Genomic DNA, 14624 nt, shown 5'->3' on the forward strand with positions numbered 1-14624 from the left:
AAATTAATAAAAATATATAATTCGATGTTTTTCATATTTTAATTTGAAATTTAATTTAAAATTAATATATATTTAATATCTAAATTTAATCTAAATTAAATAAAAAAATTAATCTTAATCAAATATTATGATTTTGAGCCGATTTTCGATTTTTTCATTTTTTTACCTTTAAATGTATTAATGTAAATTATGATAAATAATTTTATATTTATCAATAATATTCGTACATATACGCGAATTATTGTACGTATCTTTGTAAAGCGGACATTTTTATCTAATTTTGCCCCTTGTAACATTTAAGTGTACATTGAGGCAATTGACAAACAGTAACATGGAATCAATTACACTCCATTAAACAAAATCAAAGAAGAACAATAAAAACCCAAAATTCTCATTTCACTGACTCCGGACCCTAGATCCCAATCGGACCCCACCCCTCCCTCCGATGGAGGCTTCAAAGAAATCCGGCGGCCACCGCGAGATGCTTGAATCGATGTACTCAGTGATCGCTCTAGTCTTCATTTTAGTGGCCTGCGTCGAACTCTGCGACGCTGCCACCGCCGTCGACGTCTACCGTCTAATCCAATACGACATGTCCGGTTCCCCTTTCGGATCTCGCTTTGCCGCCCTGAACCACCATGCCGCCTCCTTGCATTTCCCTCCTGGCGCCGATCTTTCTAGAACCGTCCTCATCATCCCTCTTCGTGAATTGAACATCACTTTCATCAGAGGTTCACTTTCATTCTCAACAATTCAATTTTACCTCTTTCTTTTGAGTTTTAAGTTTCTTAATTTAATTTAACCTTTTCTTTTTGGTGGTTGGCAGATTATATTAATCAGAAAAAGCCATTAGGAGGGTTGTTGTTTCTGCTTCCTGAAGTATTTAGCTTTGAAAATGGAGGGAATAAGCAAATTCATGAAAAAGAGAAAATGAAAAATCTATTGGCACAGCTCGAACAGTTACTTATAAATGCAAATATACCTGTGAGTATACTAGAGATATATTTTCTTATGTTTAAATTATATCTTTACCACAAAAGTATTATTGGAATCTATATCTTTGTGTAAGTTTCTATATAAAATTTTTTTGGTACATAATATGTATTGAGATTGAAGTTTCCATGATTGCCAACTTAATTTTCATTGAGATCTGAACTCTGTTAACTTGACAGTTTACAAGGCTTGATTTTGGTTCGAGTGCTATTTTGTCTTTGTTGCCTGAGACTGATTCTTGTTTAATGTCTTTACTCTTTTCCCTTATGTTGTCATGTGTTAACTTGACAATCTAGCATGTTCAATTTTTCAGTTAGGGCATTTCTCTGTCTTTGTTGACTGATGCTGAACTGTATTTAGTGGCGTTCCCCTCATGTTGTCGTCATCTTTTGACTACTTACGATTTTTTTTTTTTGCAACGCCTATATGTTGCTTTGTCGGTGTTTAGTACACCAACATTTACATCTTGATTGAAATTAATTTTGACATTGTCTCAATATTTTCTTCCTCTATCTTGGCCATTGGTTTAACACTAACTTTCTAATTATTTTGCCATTGTTTAAAAAATCTTGCCAAGTCTGAAAGATTTAGATTCCAAATTCTTGATCCTTGCTTCCATACTGAGTTGATGTCTGTTATTTCATATTAACTAATTATATGATTGTTGAATAGCATAAACCATGAAATTTCTTCCTCTAATTTTTCTATCAATAAGCAACTTCAACACCAATGCATATATGTAGGATTTGAGCCATTTTTTTTATTGCTATTATTGCATCTTCAGAAAGCTTTTTCTTCAAAAAGTAATTATATTATGATATATACTTAGGTCTCATTCTCATTAGTACACTATCATTCTATGTTCTGCTGTGTCATCAGCCAGGACAGATATCTGTCCTCTACTTCTCAGTTTTCACCTCATGTTCTTTGTGCACATATGGTTTTTAGAACTGAAATCCAGTTAATGATATTCTTGTGATTCGAAACTTAACCTTTGTTTCTTCTCATTTATTGGAGAAAAATGGCAAGAAAAGGAAAACTTTGTTAGTTGTCTCTTCTTTATTCCCTTATGTCTTCTTGATGCTACACATTTGTAACTTTATTTTGGGATTTGGTGTTGCAGTATCCAGTCTATTTCGCTTTTGAGAATGATGAAATTGATACTGTGTTGGCTGCTATCAAGAGGAATGATTTGATTGGTCAGCCTGCTACTGCAACTACTGGCGGGTAAGTTTATAGCTTTTTGTTTAAAATTGTGGAAATTCTAGTAGATAAGATGCTTATCTTATGCCTTTGTTTTTGCAGTGAATGATTATTATCATTTCATAAATTTGGGTAGCTTAACATACCATGTGCTCTTCCCTTGTACCTAAAAACTTCATGTCTCATGACAGTCTCAGTTTGTCATCTCATGAGGGTTTTTCATTGCATTTTTACCTCAAGTAGAAAAGCACCTGCATCTAATCTGCCAGTTTTTTTTTCTCTGAGAGAGAGCTGACATGGATTTGCAGAATAAAGAAATCTTCATTTGGTTTTCATTTGTAATGAACTTTCTTTGAAACAGTTTCAGCAAAAGATAAAGGGGCATGGTACCATTCAAGTGTTTTATAAGGATGCCCATTTGATATCAGGAAAAGGATCTTCCTGAACTCTTAACTGTTTTCATTGAGGGAGAGAACATATTACCTGTTTCCTCTTTTTATTTCTCAAAATTTGTAAAAATATCATTTTCGCAGCTCAAGGTCCAAACAACTGATTCCCTTGTTTTTTCACTGAAATTCCAACATTAATCTTACTGCATTTGTGCCTGATTTTAGTCCTTGTTGTTATCCTTTACCATGGTTTTGTATTTTTAAGTAAAAATTATTCTATCTCTACTTACTTGTAAATATTTTGTTAGTTTTTGTGTATTTTCTAGTTCATTTTTCTGTTGAGATTGGTAAGTATATAGATTTGTTGTCATTATTCATGTTTAATTCCGGCTCTTCTTGGGAAATAATTTCAGATACAAGCTTGTTATCTCAACACCAGAACCTAAGAAAGTTGCATCTCCCACCATCACTAATATTCAGGTTTGTGTCAACTTTTACTTTTCTAAGTGAAGGAAAGGAGTTGTAACTGATTATTTGTGGAAAAATTCTCCTGGCTTGTAATCTAGCTGCATCCTATACATAGTAATATCAGATGCAGGTAGTAGATGAAAGACATTCACTTGGTTTTGTTTTTACAATATGAAAAAAATACCCTTCTCTTGCATTTGAAAGGTTGAGGCTCGAGGTTAATACAGTAGAGGTGATGTAAAAGGAAAGAACCTTATTTTATTACCTTCTGACCTGGGAATAAAGAAAATATATCAATGCTTCTTGAAAGTTACATGGTTCATGTGCATATGTCGCATGCACCAGCTTCATATTTGTTTTTGTTTGGAAAGATGTTTTGACATCGGATATTGGTATGCTTAATTTTTCTTAGCTAGTTTTTGCTTATTGCATGTATAAGCTGGGGAATCTTGAATATGCTATTAATGGTGTTTACTAGAAGAAGTTTTTACTCTTGTAATTCTTCTCTGTGGTAACAGGGGTGGTTGTCTGGATTGAAAGCTGATGGAGAGGCAAATCAACTTCCAACCATTGCTATTGTGGCATCTTATGATACTTTTGGGGCTGCTCCTGTATGTACTTTACTTAATTTCAATTAAGAATCTGCTTCAATGATCCAAATGAAGTTGTGAGAAATTTTTTATAAATGTAGGCATTGTCGGTAGGAAGTGACAGCAATGGAAGTGGCATTGTGGCACTTCTTGAAGTAGCTAGGTTATTCTCACTTCTCTACTCAAATCCTAAGACAAGAGGACGGTACAATTTACTTTTTGGCCTGACATCTGGTGGACCATATAACTACAATGGGACTCAGAAGGTATTAGTTTTCCTTGGTGAATTGAATTTCTGTCATCTTTCTGAGGCTTGTATATCTATCTTGTTACTTTTGTTACTATGGTCATATAAGCATCATATTCTGTGCAGTGGCTTCGGAGTTTTGATCAACGTTTACATGAGAGTATTGACTATGCTATTTGCTTAAATAGTATTGGTTCATGGGATAATGAGTTGTGGATTCATGTGTCCAAGCCACCAGAGAATGCCTACATCAAGCAAATTTTTTATGTAAGCCGCTAACATCTGGAATAACAGGTTTTGAAGGCAGTATATGATATTCAGTTTCCTTTACATGGCTCATAATCTGATACGTGGTGTTTATTGAAGGGTTTCTCTAATGTAGCAGAGGAGCTGGACCTCAAAGTTGGCATGAAACACAAGAAAATAAACATATCCAATCCTCGAGTAAGTTGATATATGTATATGTTTCAATGTTTGAACCATCTTCTGCTACCATTTTGTGCAATTATTAGTATTTGTGTATTATTCAATTTCATCTATGAGGACCATTGAAATTTTAAGGTGATATATCTTGAATGAATATATTTTTGTGGTTTCTCATAGCAGCAGTAATTCCTTAGGCCTTTTATGGTCCTGGACTATGTTGAGCAGAACATGTTTTCTGGAGAATGCTTAACTTAATCTTGAAATAAATCTGTTAAATCTGAACTTTGTGCCATTTCTGGTAACAATATGATGTTAAACATGAAGATGCAGCACGTCTATTTATGAGAACATTCTATGGATAGATATAAGAATGCTGTGTGCTTGCATTTCTGCTGCTTAGATCAGGTAATAAAGCAGTTGAGCTGCTGTAGGTAGCTTGGGAGCATGAACAGTTCTCTAGGCTGAGAGTCACTGCTGCCACTCTTTCTGAATTCTCTGTTGCGCCTGAACTCCTAGAAGGCACTGGAGGTCTGTTTGATAACAGGTCATCTTTTCAAACTCTAGCCCTTATTAATCCAATTGCAAGAGTGTACGTGTCTGTGTTCGAGACTAGTTGCTGAGAGCTGGATGTTTTTTGCAGACAATTTGTGAATGAAACTGCAATTATTAGAGGTGTGAAGTTAGTTGCTGAAAGTCTTGCGGTAAGATCAACTGATCTGCAAGTATACATTGATTTAATGTTTTTTGGAAAGCTATGCTTATAATAAAATGAGTTTGTACTTGCAAGACATAACATCCTAGCCCCTCTTTCTTATGAGTTAGAATAAAGAAATGGAAAATTTTTATTTTGCAATATTTATCGGAACCTGCAACCTATTGGAACGGACTTAGTGGACCAATTACATCCATGTCTGATCTCTACCAAAGCAATGGCAAATGTGATAGTGACATGAATAATTTATCATTTGATTCTCATTTGGAATGTAATAAATTTGCATGTAAAAGCATAGAAGTGAAAATTTCACCAGTGCATATTAAAACATAGGATAAATTAAATACATTCTCCCTGGAGAATTATAGTAGTATTTATGTTGATTATTGTTGCAATTTAATCTTTTGGACATTTGAGGTGAAGGCGCAAATATGCTCTTGTAAAATAATGGAATTTGGGGGATGCTTATGTTAGAAGAGGAACGGGAAGACCAAAGAAAATATGTGTGGGAAGTATGAAAAGGAACATGCTTTTACTGGTCTTATTCTATATAGAGCACAATAGTATATGATCTATGTAACTCGACCAACTAGTTAAAGGCTGTGTGTTGGCAGTTGTTGTCATTGCTATTTTATATATATATAGTAAGAGTATTTAGATAGTAGATAACTTGTCACTTGTGTGCAAAGACATTAAGGTTTAATAATTTACTTGTGCATGGACATGTACTGTTTATTTAAAAAGTGTCTTTTCCTTTCTTTTTGCAGAGGCATATCTATGGCCACCAGGGAAAAAATGTCCAAATTTTTGCAGATGACAGTAGTTTGGCTGTCAATCCTGCTTATGTGCAATCTTGGCTGGATCTTTTGTCACGAACACCTCGAGTGGCTCCATTTCTTTCAAAGAATGACCCTTTTGTCATGGCATTGAAAAAGGTTTATCTTCTATTTGTTTTCTTGATCTTCTCCTTTATGTTTCTTGTTTTTTTAAGATGGTAATTTACACTTTAACATTTGTATTGATTTTCCTGAGAGTTGAGTTTAGGTTAAAAGAATCAAAGTGAAGGAAAATCAAATATATGATATTTAAGATATCAGGATTGTTAAATGTCTTGGATAAGTGCTTTAACAATTGGGAATTTGATGATAGAAACCTCTTTGCTTTTATGAAGAGATGTTGAATGTACGATTAATCAGAAGCAAGAGTAAAGAAAAAGTTACCTATATTTCATTCTAGGTTGCATGCATCACTTCAAAACTTTTACTCTCTTCTGCCAATTGGATGAACCGTTGGTAAATATAGCTGAACATACTCTTTGGATAGTGAGGGATTTACGATTTAGGGTAAATGTTGAAAACACTGAATGACTTGCCTTATGCTTTCTATCACTTTCAATTCTAACTCGCTATTTGTTTCACTCAATGGCAGGAATTAGCTGATCATACCGATGAAGTGAAAATGCAACATGAGATTCTTGAAGGGATATTCACTTTTTATGATTCAACTAGCGCTAGGCTTAACATATACCAGGTAATTACTATATTCACATATGGTAAATATTTTAATTTTTGCTTAAATGTTCTATCTCTTTCTCATTCTTTCTCATGGTTGAATTTTAACTCGACAATCTTTTTGTGGGAATATTATTAATGTCAGTTGAGACAATATGGAGATATAGACAGGCGTTGTTTCTTTCTATCTTGTACTCGTTTTTTTTTTTTTTTTTTGTAACCACCGAAGATAATGACCAGGTTTAAACGCGATGTTACAGGTTGCTAGTGTAACATTTGACTTGCTGTTACTTCTTGTGTTGGGATCATATTTGATAGTGCTCTTCAGTTTTCTTGTCATCACGACTAGGGTACACTCTCCACTATTAAGCAAACCTTCAATGTTGATGTCAATGTTGATGTCGATCCTAATATTCAACTACTTATTCGATGTGAATTTTTTTTTTAAATGATAATTTAATGACAATGCTGTTATACAGGGTCTTGATGATCTGATCAGTTTATTTCGACGGCCCCCCTCTCGAAAGGTGAAAACGGCTTGATCGCTGGAGCCGCAATGTATGCGAATGCATTGTAGGCAAGGTTTTTTATGATGTAGCTTAAACTAAAATCTCCATGAAGGTTCCCTAGTGGTTTTCACGGATGTTTTTGTTAGTTTTAGTTCATTTTAAATCTTGTTCCAAAATAGAGGGTATAATTTCTTTTTCCATAATTAGATAAATCAAGGTTAGAGAAAAATTTTGCCTAGATCCATCTGACATTGTATTCTATTTTATTTTTGTTTTGTTTCATTTTTCTCTGGGTTTGCCCAACTCAAGATAATCTACTTAGGGACTATAAATAAACAAATACGGGGACCTAGAGTAATAACAAAAAAATTATGATATTAAAGAATTATAATTAAAAAAGATCTAATCTAAAATGTCTTTTTAATAAAATTCTTGTTTGTTTTTTTTTTTATTATTATTATTTATATTTTATATCATATTTTCCTTCAATGAATATTATCTTTATATTGATATGATTTTGATTTATTCAATTTTAATATTATCAGTCATAACTTGAATAGGAATTATTATATATATATTATATTAAAACATACAAGGATATTTAATAAGATTTGTCTCGTGGACATTCAGATGAATGTATATATTTTTTGGCATATGGATAATACTTATTATACATGATTTAAATTCAAATATCAAAATTTTCAAAAATAAAATCTTAAATATAATTTTTTTTCAAAAAAAAAAAATTTAGCAATTTGTAATAAAAATAGAAAATTTTAAAAAATTAATCTTATTTGATTAAAATTCTATCTAGACATATCTCTTCTTAAATTAAAAATTTTTAAATGGATATTTTTACTTTGGTAACTTTCTTTATAATCCATTAGTTTTTTTTTAATTAAAAAATATAAATATCATTTATTTTTTTTTTAATTCAAAAGATATTTATAATCAATTTAATATGATTTGATATTTTAATTATAATATATATTATATATTTTTAAATATGCAAGTGATTAAATAATATTAATTTAAACTTTTACACATTTAAATAAATAAAACTATTCATATATCATATGAGTAGTAAGTTAGTATATATTATATTACAATATACAAATATACATGATAAAATTTGTCACGTGAACATTTAGATAAACATATTTTTTCAACACATGGACAATAACTATTACGTATGATTTAAATTTAAATATCAAAATTTTTGAAAATAAAATTTCACCCAAATTATTTGATTAATTCTCATGATTTTTTTAAATAAAAAATTTCAATAAATTATAATAAAAATATAAAACTTAAAAATATTAATTTAGATAGAACTTAAAAATATTAATTTAGATAGAACTTAAAAATATTAATCTTATCCGATTAAAATTTCACCTAGAAATCTCATTTTAAATTAAAATTTTCCGATGAATATTTTTACTTCAGTAACTTTCTATATAATCCTTAAGTTTTTTAAAAAAAATTTAAAAACACAAATATCACTTATTATATATTTTTAAAATTTTAAAAATATTTATAATTAATTTATTATGATTTGATATCTTAACTATAATATATGTATTATATATTTTTTAAATAGGAAAGCAATTAAATAATATTAATTTATATTTTTACACATTTAAATAAGTAAAAATAATCCGTATGGATAACAAACTAATTATGAGTACTAATTTAAAAAGAATATCTAATGGTATCAGTTTAGGGTTTTTGCTTAAAAAATAAAACAACCTGTTCCTTCATTCCAATGTATGTGGATTTCATTCGATTCAAAAATTGCTTTTGGCCAGAATTGGATCGGGTTGACTAATCAGCAATAAGTAATAAAACTTTTATGAATGGTAACTTTTTGCAACACCGATTTACTCATTTCCCAATAAACTAATTGCTTAAATTTGTTAGATTTTTACTATATTGGACTGTAGAAAATAACAATATATATATATATATATATATATATATATATATATATATATATATATATATATATACACTATCATGAATGGGCAGAATGGCCACACAAGAAGAAGTGCAGTTCGTTTACACTAACCACATTACCATGGCAAAATCATATTATGTATTACTATATTGGATTATAAGGACACCACCAAATCCATTGAGGAAAGATAAAATGCTATACCAAATTGGGTTTTGATCTTCTAGTAAAGGAGGCAAAGGGAGGAGAAACCAAAACGTCCTGAACAATAGAACAAAAAGAAAACCTCAATTTGGTGTTCAGGAATGGTGTGCATTGAGCAGTGCTCGGTGGACCATGTCGACGAATTGATTGTCCTGACACATTTGCAATGCTGGTCAGATGCATGGGAAAATGAGTAAATGACAGTTAAAAAAACTAAAGTTCTTCCGTAATCAACATTCTTTAAAGTGCATAGTCCAAAGATCCTTTCCATCAGCTTTGAGTCTAGATTGGAACATTGCCAATAGACAGTAAACGAACCTGAATGAGAGCCAAAAGAGCATCCCGAACTTTTTCTCTGCTGATAGATAGACCATAGTTTTGAATGGGAACAGGAGCAGGAGTGAGAGATGGTGATGGAGTGGGTGGTGGAAAAGGTTGAAGCAAGGGAGCACCATACAGGCGTTGTTGACTCGGAGGAGGGTTAAGTAGAGGAGCAATGGGGATAGATGTAGAGAAAGGTGGCACTATCTGTGCCGAAGAGGAAGGCGGTACAAAGAACGCTGAGGGCTTTACAAGATTAGTATGATTGCTTCTGGATTCAGAGGTATCAAGTAGTGGCATCAAAGGAGTAGAAGATGATAGAGGAGATGGTAGTTGCAAAGCTGGCACCGTAGGGGAGCCAACATTGGCTGCTTTAGAAGGTGCAGGCATTGCTGCAGAAGTCTGGTATGTTTGTCCAGAAACTGCTGCATTTGAAGCACTTCCAACGGTCATAGCTGTCTGCAATCATGTAACAAAAGGATTAAAATATAGTCAGTCATAAGAAATGTTGTTCCAATGCCCAACATACTGAACACCTCAGAATCCTTATAAAGAAAATCTTAAATCACATTGACCATTTAATAATGATACCTCTTAGCCCTTGATGCATGTTAATTAGTTCTTTCTTTTAGTTGCAATTTCTAAGGTAAAAGTGGCATAAAAAAAAGAAAACAACCAGTGTTTGTTCATTTATCTTAGTGGATGAACTTATGGACTAAGAAAAGATAGAGTTGAAATTTAGAAATTACAAACTAGATAGGATGCAGTCCCTCTCCTCATAATAAACATAATTCACTAAACAATTAGATTCAGTGTGCTATCCTAGGAAACTTAGCAACAGCCATATCTTTGCTGTGAAAGCAAAAATAAATTTTCGTTCATTAACTAAGTACAATCAATCTGTCATCATAGAGCTCACCTTAGGGCAAAGCAACACACAAGGAGGCAAGTTATAATCATAGGGTGACAATTTTCTATATGCATGTAATCAGAGGCCAGAATTGAATGCACTAAAAATTACTTCGTTAAGGTAACAATGTTTAGAAAAATGCGTACACTGAAGAAATTCACAAAGACAGGATCATCAGGGACACCAGCAGCACTGGATGCAGTTGATGATGATGACGACTCCAAATGACCGGCCATAACGGCCATTGTTGAGACAGCCTCCAATTCTTCAAACTCACTGCATTTGTAAATAATATCATTACTAGGAAATTTGCAAAAAAGTAAGGAAGCTTGGAATATCTAGGAAGCTTACAAAGCAGATATAATGGCATCACAATTGGTGCATTTACCATTCATTGCAGTTAAAATTTTACAACTGAAAACAGAATTGTACATTTTAAAGAAAGAATTTCCTCTAAATATATTACCAGAAAAGCTTGAAAATTGGGCAGGATCTCAAAAACAGGGGATTTTCTACTAAATGAAATCAAAGCAAGGTGCAGGCCTCAACAAAATCACAATTATCCAGCACCAAAGTGGTAGAAGGAAAAAGAAGGGTTGGCGAGTCCACTATGATAATAAACTCAGGTAAGTCAATTTAGATAATAGGTAGCAGAATATAACTGTTGAAATAATTTCTAGTGCTTGGAAACTGCAAGGTTGATTGAAAAACTCAAAGATCACAATTATAAAGTACTAAAAGTCGAGAAAATTCAACTTGATGTTGAAGTAATGTAGATATATTGATAACTAAGCACAATGCTAATTTTCAAGTAAATAAAGGAATATATTCGTGGACAATAGAAAAGAGGGGACTATAATGCTTACTCTTCGGTTGATGATACCTTTGACTTCTGGGGCACCTTTGAGTATGCAGTAAGAATCCTGAAGAAGCCAAGGCACATAAAATGACATAAATAAGCAATTAAAAATATCATAAAATTTTCACCACACAAACATGAAAACCTTCTTAAGAAAGCTTGTGAACATAAGCTGACCCAGCTTGAATTCAAGCTTGTAGTTACAAGATATGCCTCAAAATGAGCTCACAACACATAATGAGCGAAACCTCCTCTTATTGCTTAAAATACATGGGCCAAGCTCCTAAACACTTGCACTTGACAACTCACTTGTGTTTGAGCACTGTTCGCTGCCTTCCTCAAATGTAAAGTCTTAAATAATGGGTGAGCTAATTGTTATTAACAACTCAAAATAGGAAATGAAAAGCCAACAAAATTATCAGAGAGGCTCTCCTAAGTGGAGAAATTAACACTCAAGTTCCAAACAATCACATCTACTGCAAACAGTGCCTACGAAAATGTTAACGAGGTCCACGATCATGGTAAGACAGAAAATCAGAATTCTTTTATTACTATTATGGCCCAAAAGGTCTACTAACAATGCATCAAACGACCCATGGCTCAAACTTGGCACAGAGAGAAGATGTATATACATTTTTCTGTTGCCCAAAAACATACAAAGACAAACAAACGACAAAAAATTAACTGTACCTGCTAAAAAGATTTGCAACCTCCTCAAGCTCACGTGCATCATAGAACCAAATACCATTTATTTCCTGAGAAGCATTACGGTATAGTAGATATTTATCCTGAACTTCATACTCGAAATCTCCCAAGAGATTTTCCACAAAATTTTCTGTTTATAAAGGTTCATTGAAACTACTTAGTAAACAAACAAAACTTTCTTATGAGATTCATTTCTTAGCTTAATCTACCAAATTGTGCAAAAAGACTGATCATAGAATAAATTACATGAATCAAGACACTAAAATGACGATTAAATCAGCCATATCTGCTATTCAAGTTCTAAGCATACAAATGTTAAGCAATGATAAATGAAGCACAGGGACAGCGTGGCACCAACCAGTGTTGCGTCTATTCATCACAATAAACTGAAACCTAGGCTGCGTATTCCTGAATTATGAACGGAAAGAAATATCATAAATTATTAAAAAAATCAAATGAAAATGTAAAAAGAAAAAGAAAACTTTCAAAGTTACCTCTTGACAACAAAAAGAGATCCTTCAACGTCCTTTCGGCTCTGCAGAAACAACAAAGAAAAAATGGTTAACAAAAAGAAGCAAAAGTTAAAGGTAAAAAAAAAAAAAAGCTTAGAAACAGGTAATAATTAACCCATTACCCATTGGCTAAGGTCAACGTTGAACTCGTAGAAGGCGACATGAGCGGCGGTGATGAGAATTTCCTCGATGAAAGGGTCGATACGACGGAGGACCGTTAGATTGAGCAGCTTGGTTCTTTGTTGGTCCAGATTAGGCATTAATTTCCCGTATTGCTGCGACATTATTTTTTTCGCTAATTAAAAAATAAACTGAAAAAACCCTAGAGTTTGATGGAGTTTTCGTGCTTTTGGAAAATGAAAGTGAAAGAGAAATTGCACGTATATATAGAAGAACAAAAGAAAGTAAGAAAGAATGATGGAAATGTAGTGATGCGAAGTCGAAGTCTGCTTGCTTGGCAAGCTTTTTAAGCTGTTAGTTTGTTTTGTTCAATTAGTTGGAAGTTGGAGTTACTAATTTACCCTTCACCCTACATTAAGTAACAACAGGGACAACTTCTGTTTTAAGTAGAAATCGTTTAATTCGTGTAATATAAAATATTAAAATTTATATATTTATATCATATTTTATATAAAAATTATATATTATAATTTATATCGATATAAAAATATAAAATATATTTTTTTATTTTATTAAATTTAAATATAATAATTATTAAAATTTTAAATTATATCATTTTTTATATTTTATATTTATATTATATTTATATTATTTTATCATATCGTATTTTAAATTATCATACTTTTTAAGATGTCGAGTTGATTCACTATATGATCACGTCAATAAATAAAAGATATAATAAAATTTATGTAAACATGAATTCGTCCATGGTAATGTAACAACTCTTAAATATTTAATTATGAGATTAAAAACATGATTTTGGTTAATATCTCATATATTTAAAAAAAAAAAAAGCTAATAATGTCTTTGATTACAAATAACTAAAATCTATTCGTTAACTTTTTTTAATAAAATATTTTACAAAAACATAACTTTGAATCATCTCATCCAATAATAATATTTAAATAAAATCTAATAATATTTTTTTATTTAAGATACTAACCAAATCCAATTAATAATAAGTGAAAAATCATAATTTGATTATAAAATCATAAAAAATCTAGTATTTATCAGATGCGAAATAAAATCACTTTAATATCAAATTTAACAGATATTACCCAATTTAACACTGAACAATTGAAATTTACTACTCTTAAAAGCAATTTCGTCTATGATACTTTTTATCATACACTGCAACCTGTAGACATGATATTTGAGGGTAATCTTTTTCTAAGCTAAATCATTTTATTAACTTGGAATTTAGATCAACACATCTACTAACCGTCTGGCGTGCTTTCAGTAAATTGGTATTGTTTTATTTTTACCAAGGCTACAACATTAGCAATGGAGGGAGACGGAAGCCAATATTTTTATGAATTATGGCGCTTTACACAGCCTGCTACTAATTTTTTGCACTAGTCTGTAACTCACTCTGTTGCTTTGCCATTGCGTCTGCTGCTACTGCCGGTTTCTACGAGAAAACAGACCATGGAATCGACATCATCCCCGAATACGCTATAAGCTTCAAGTGCCTGCAGATAAATAACTGAGTCCCATTGACAACAGTAATTGCATGCCGCTGCTAAGAACAGTATCCTGCAAACCACTGCCTCTAACACTACTCACTAGCTCCAGATGCCGATGGTTAAGCAGTGGAAGCAGATGATTCTTTACGGCCTACTTGGGACTTAAACATGTCACTGGCAAAGTACTCGGCTCGAGAAACTTCCATAACCATTCGCTTAGTTTCCTTCTCAGTAAGCTCAAGATCAGATTAAAATCGCCCCTCAGCCAGGAGTCCATGTTTGTATGCAGTATAAAAGAGAAAGAAGCTGTTAATAACATTTCATCCTAAACACAAAGATTAATTTCAAACTATCGAAATACTTGCATTGTCAATCTGTTGGTCTTGTTGAGCTAGCTTTAATAGCAGCCTTGACTTGATCCTTGTCCACGTTTGCCTGCACAGCCGAACACAGGCGGCAACATAA

The 14624-nt window shown here is 32.2% G+C and overlaps 2 protein-coding genes across 3 annotated transcripts; one reads left to right on the plus strand and one right to left on the minus strand.

Annotated features, from left to right (window-relative positions):
- The first annotated feature begins 298 nt into the window (after positions 1 to 298).
- On the plus strand, positions 299 to 7330 carry LOC111301259 (uncharacterized). 2 transcript variants are annotated; one of them, XM_022896800.2, is made up of 14 exons: positions 299 to 731; positions 827 to 984; positions 2117 to 2220; positions 2999 to 3065; positions 3572 to 3664; positions 3745 to 3909; positions 4017 to 4157; positions 4257 to 4334; positions 4748 to 4860; positions 4957 to 5017; positions 5796 to 5963; positions 6457 to 6558; positions 6800 to 6889; positions 7019 to 7330. In XM_022896800.2, exons 1-14 carry the CDS (start codon positions 446 to 448, stop codon positions 7079 to 7081), a joined length of 1689 nt encoding a protein of 562 aa, XP_022752535.2. In that variant the 5' UTR covers positions 299 to 445; the 3' UTR covers positions 7082 to 7330. The 2 variants fall into 2 exon arrangements, with proteins under 2 accessions (XP_022752535.2, XP_022752537.2); XM_022896802.2 differs by lacking the exon at positions 6800 to 6889 and having other exon boundaries at positions 318 to 731.
- A 1796-nt stretch (positions 7331 to 9126) lies between these two features.
- On the minus strand, positions 9127 to 12954 carry LOC111302074 (mRNA-decapping enzyme-like protein). The gene is made up of 8 exons (XM_022898015.2): positions 12636 to 12954; positions 12496 to 12536; positions 12360 to 12409; positions 11987 to 12131; positions 11304 to 11360; positions 10584 to 10713; positions 9525 to 9986; positions 9127 to 9358 (listed from the first exon to the last, which is right to left on the minus strand). The coding sequence occupies exons 1-8, from the start codon at positions 12795 to 12797 to the stop codon at positions 9302 to 9304; spliced, it is 1104 nt and encodes a 367-aa protein (XP_022753750.2). The 5' UTR covers positions 12798 to 12954; the 3' UTR covers positions 9127 to 9301.
- Positions 12955 to 14624: the final 1670 nt, after the last annotated feature.

Source organism: Durio zibethinus, chromosome 15 (genome assembly GCF_047325235.1).
Source record: "Durio zibethinus cultivar Kanyao isolate XHJ-2024 chromosome 15, ASM4732523v1, whole genome shotgun sequence".
In the NCBI taxonomy this organism is placed as follows: Eukaryota; Viridiplantae; Streptophyta; class Magnoliopsida; order Malvales; family Malvaceae; genus Durio; species Durio zibethinus.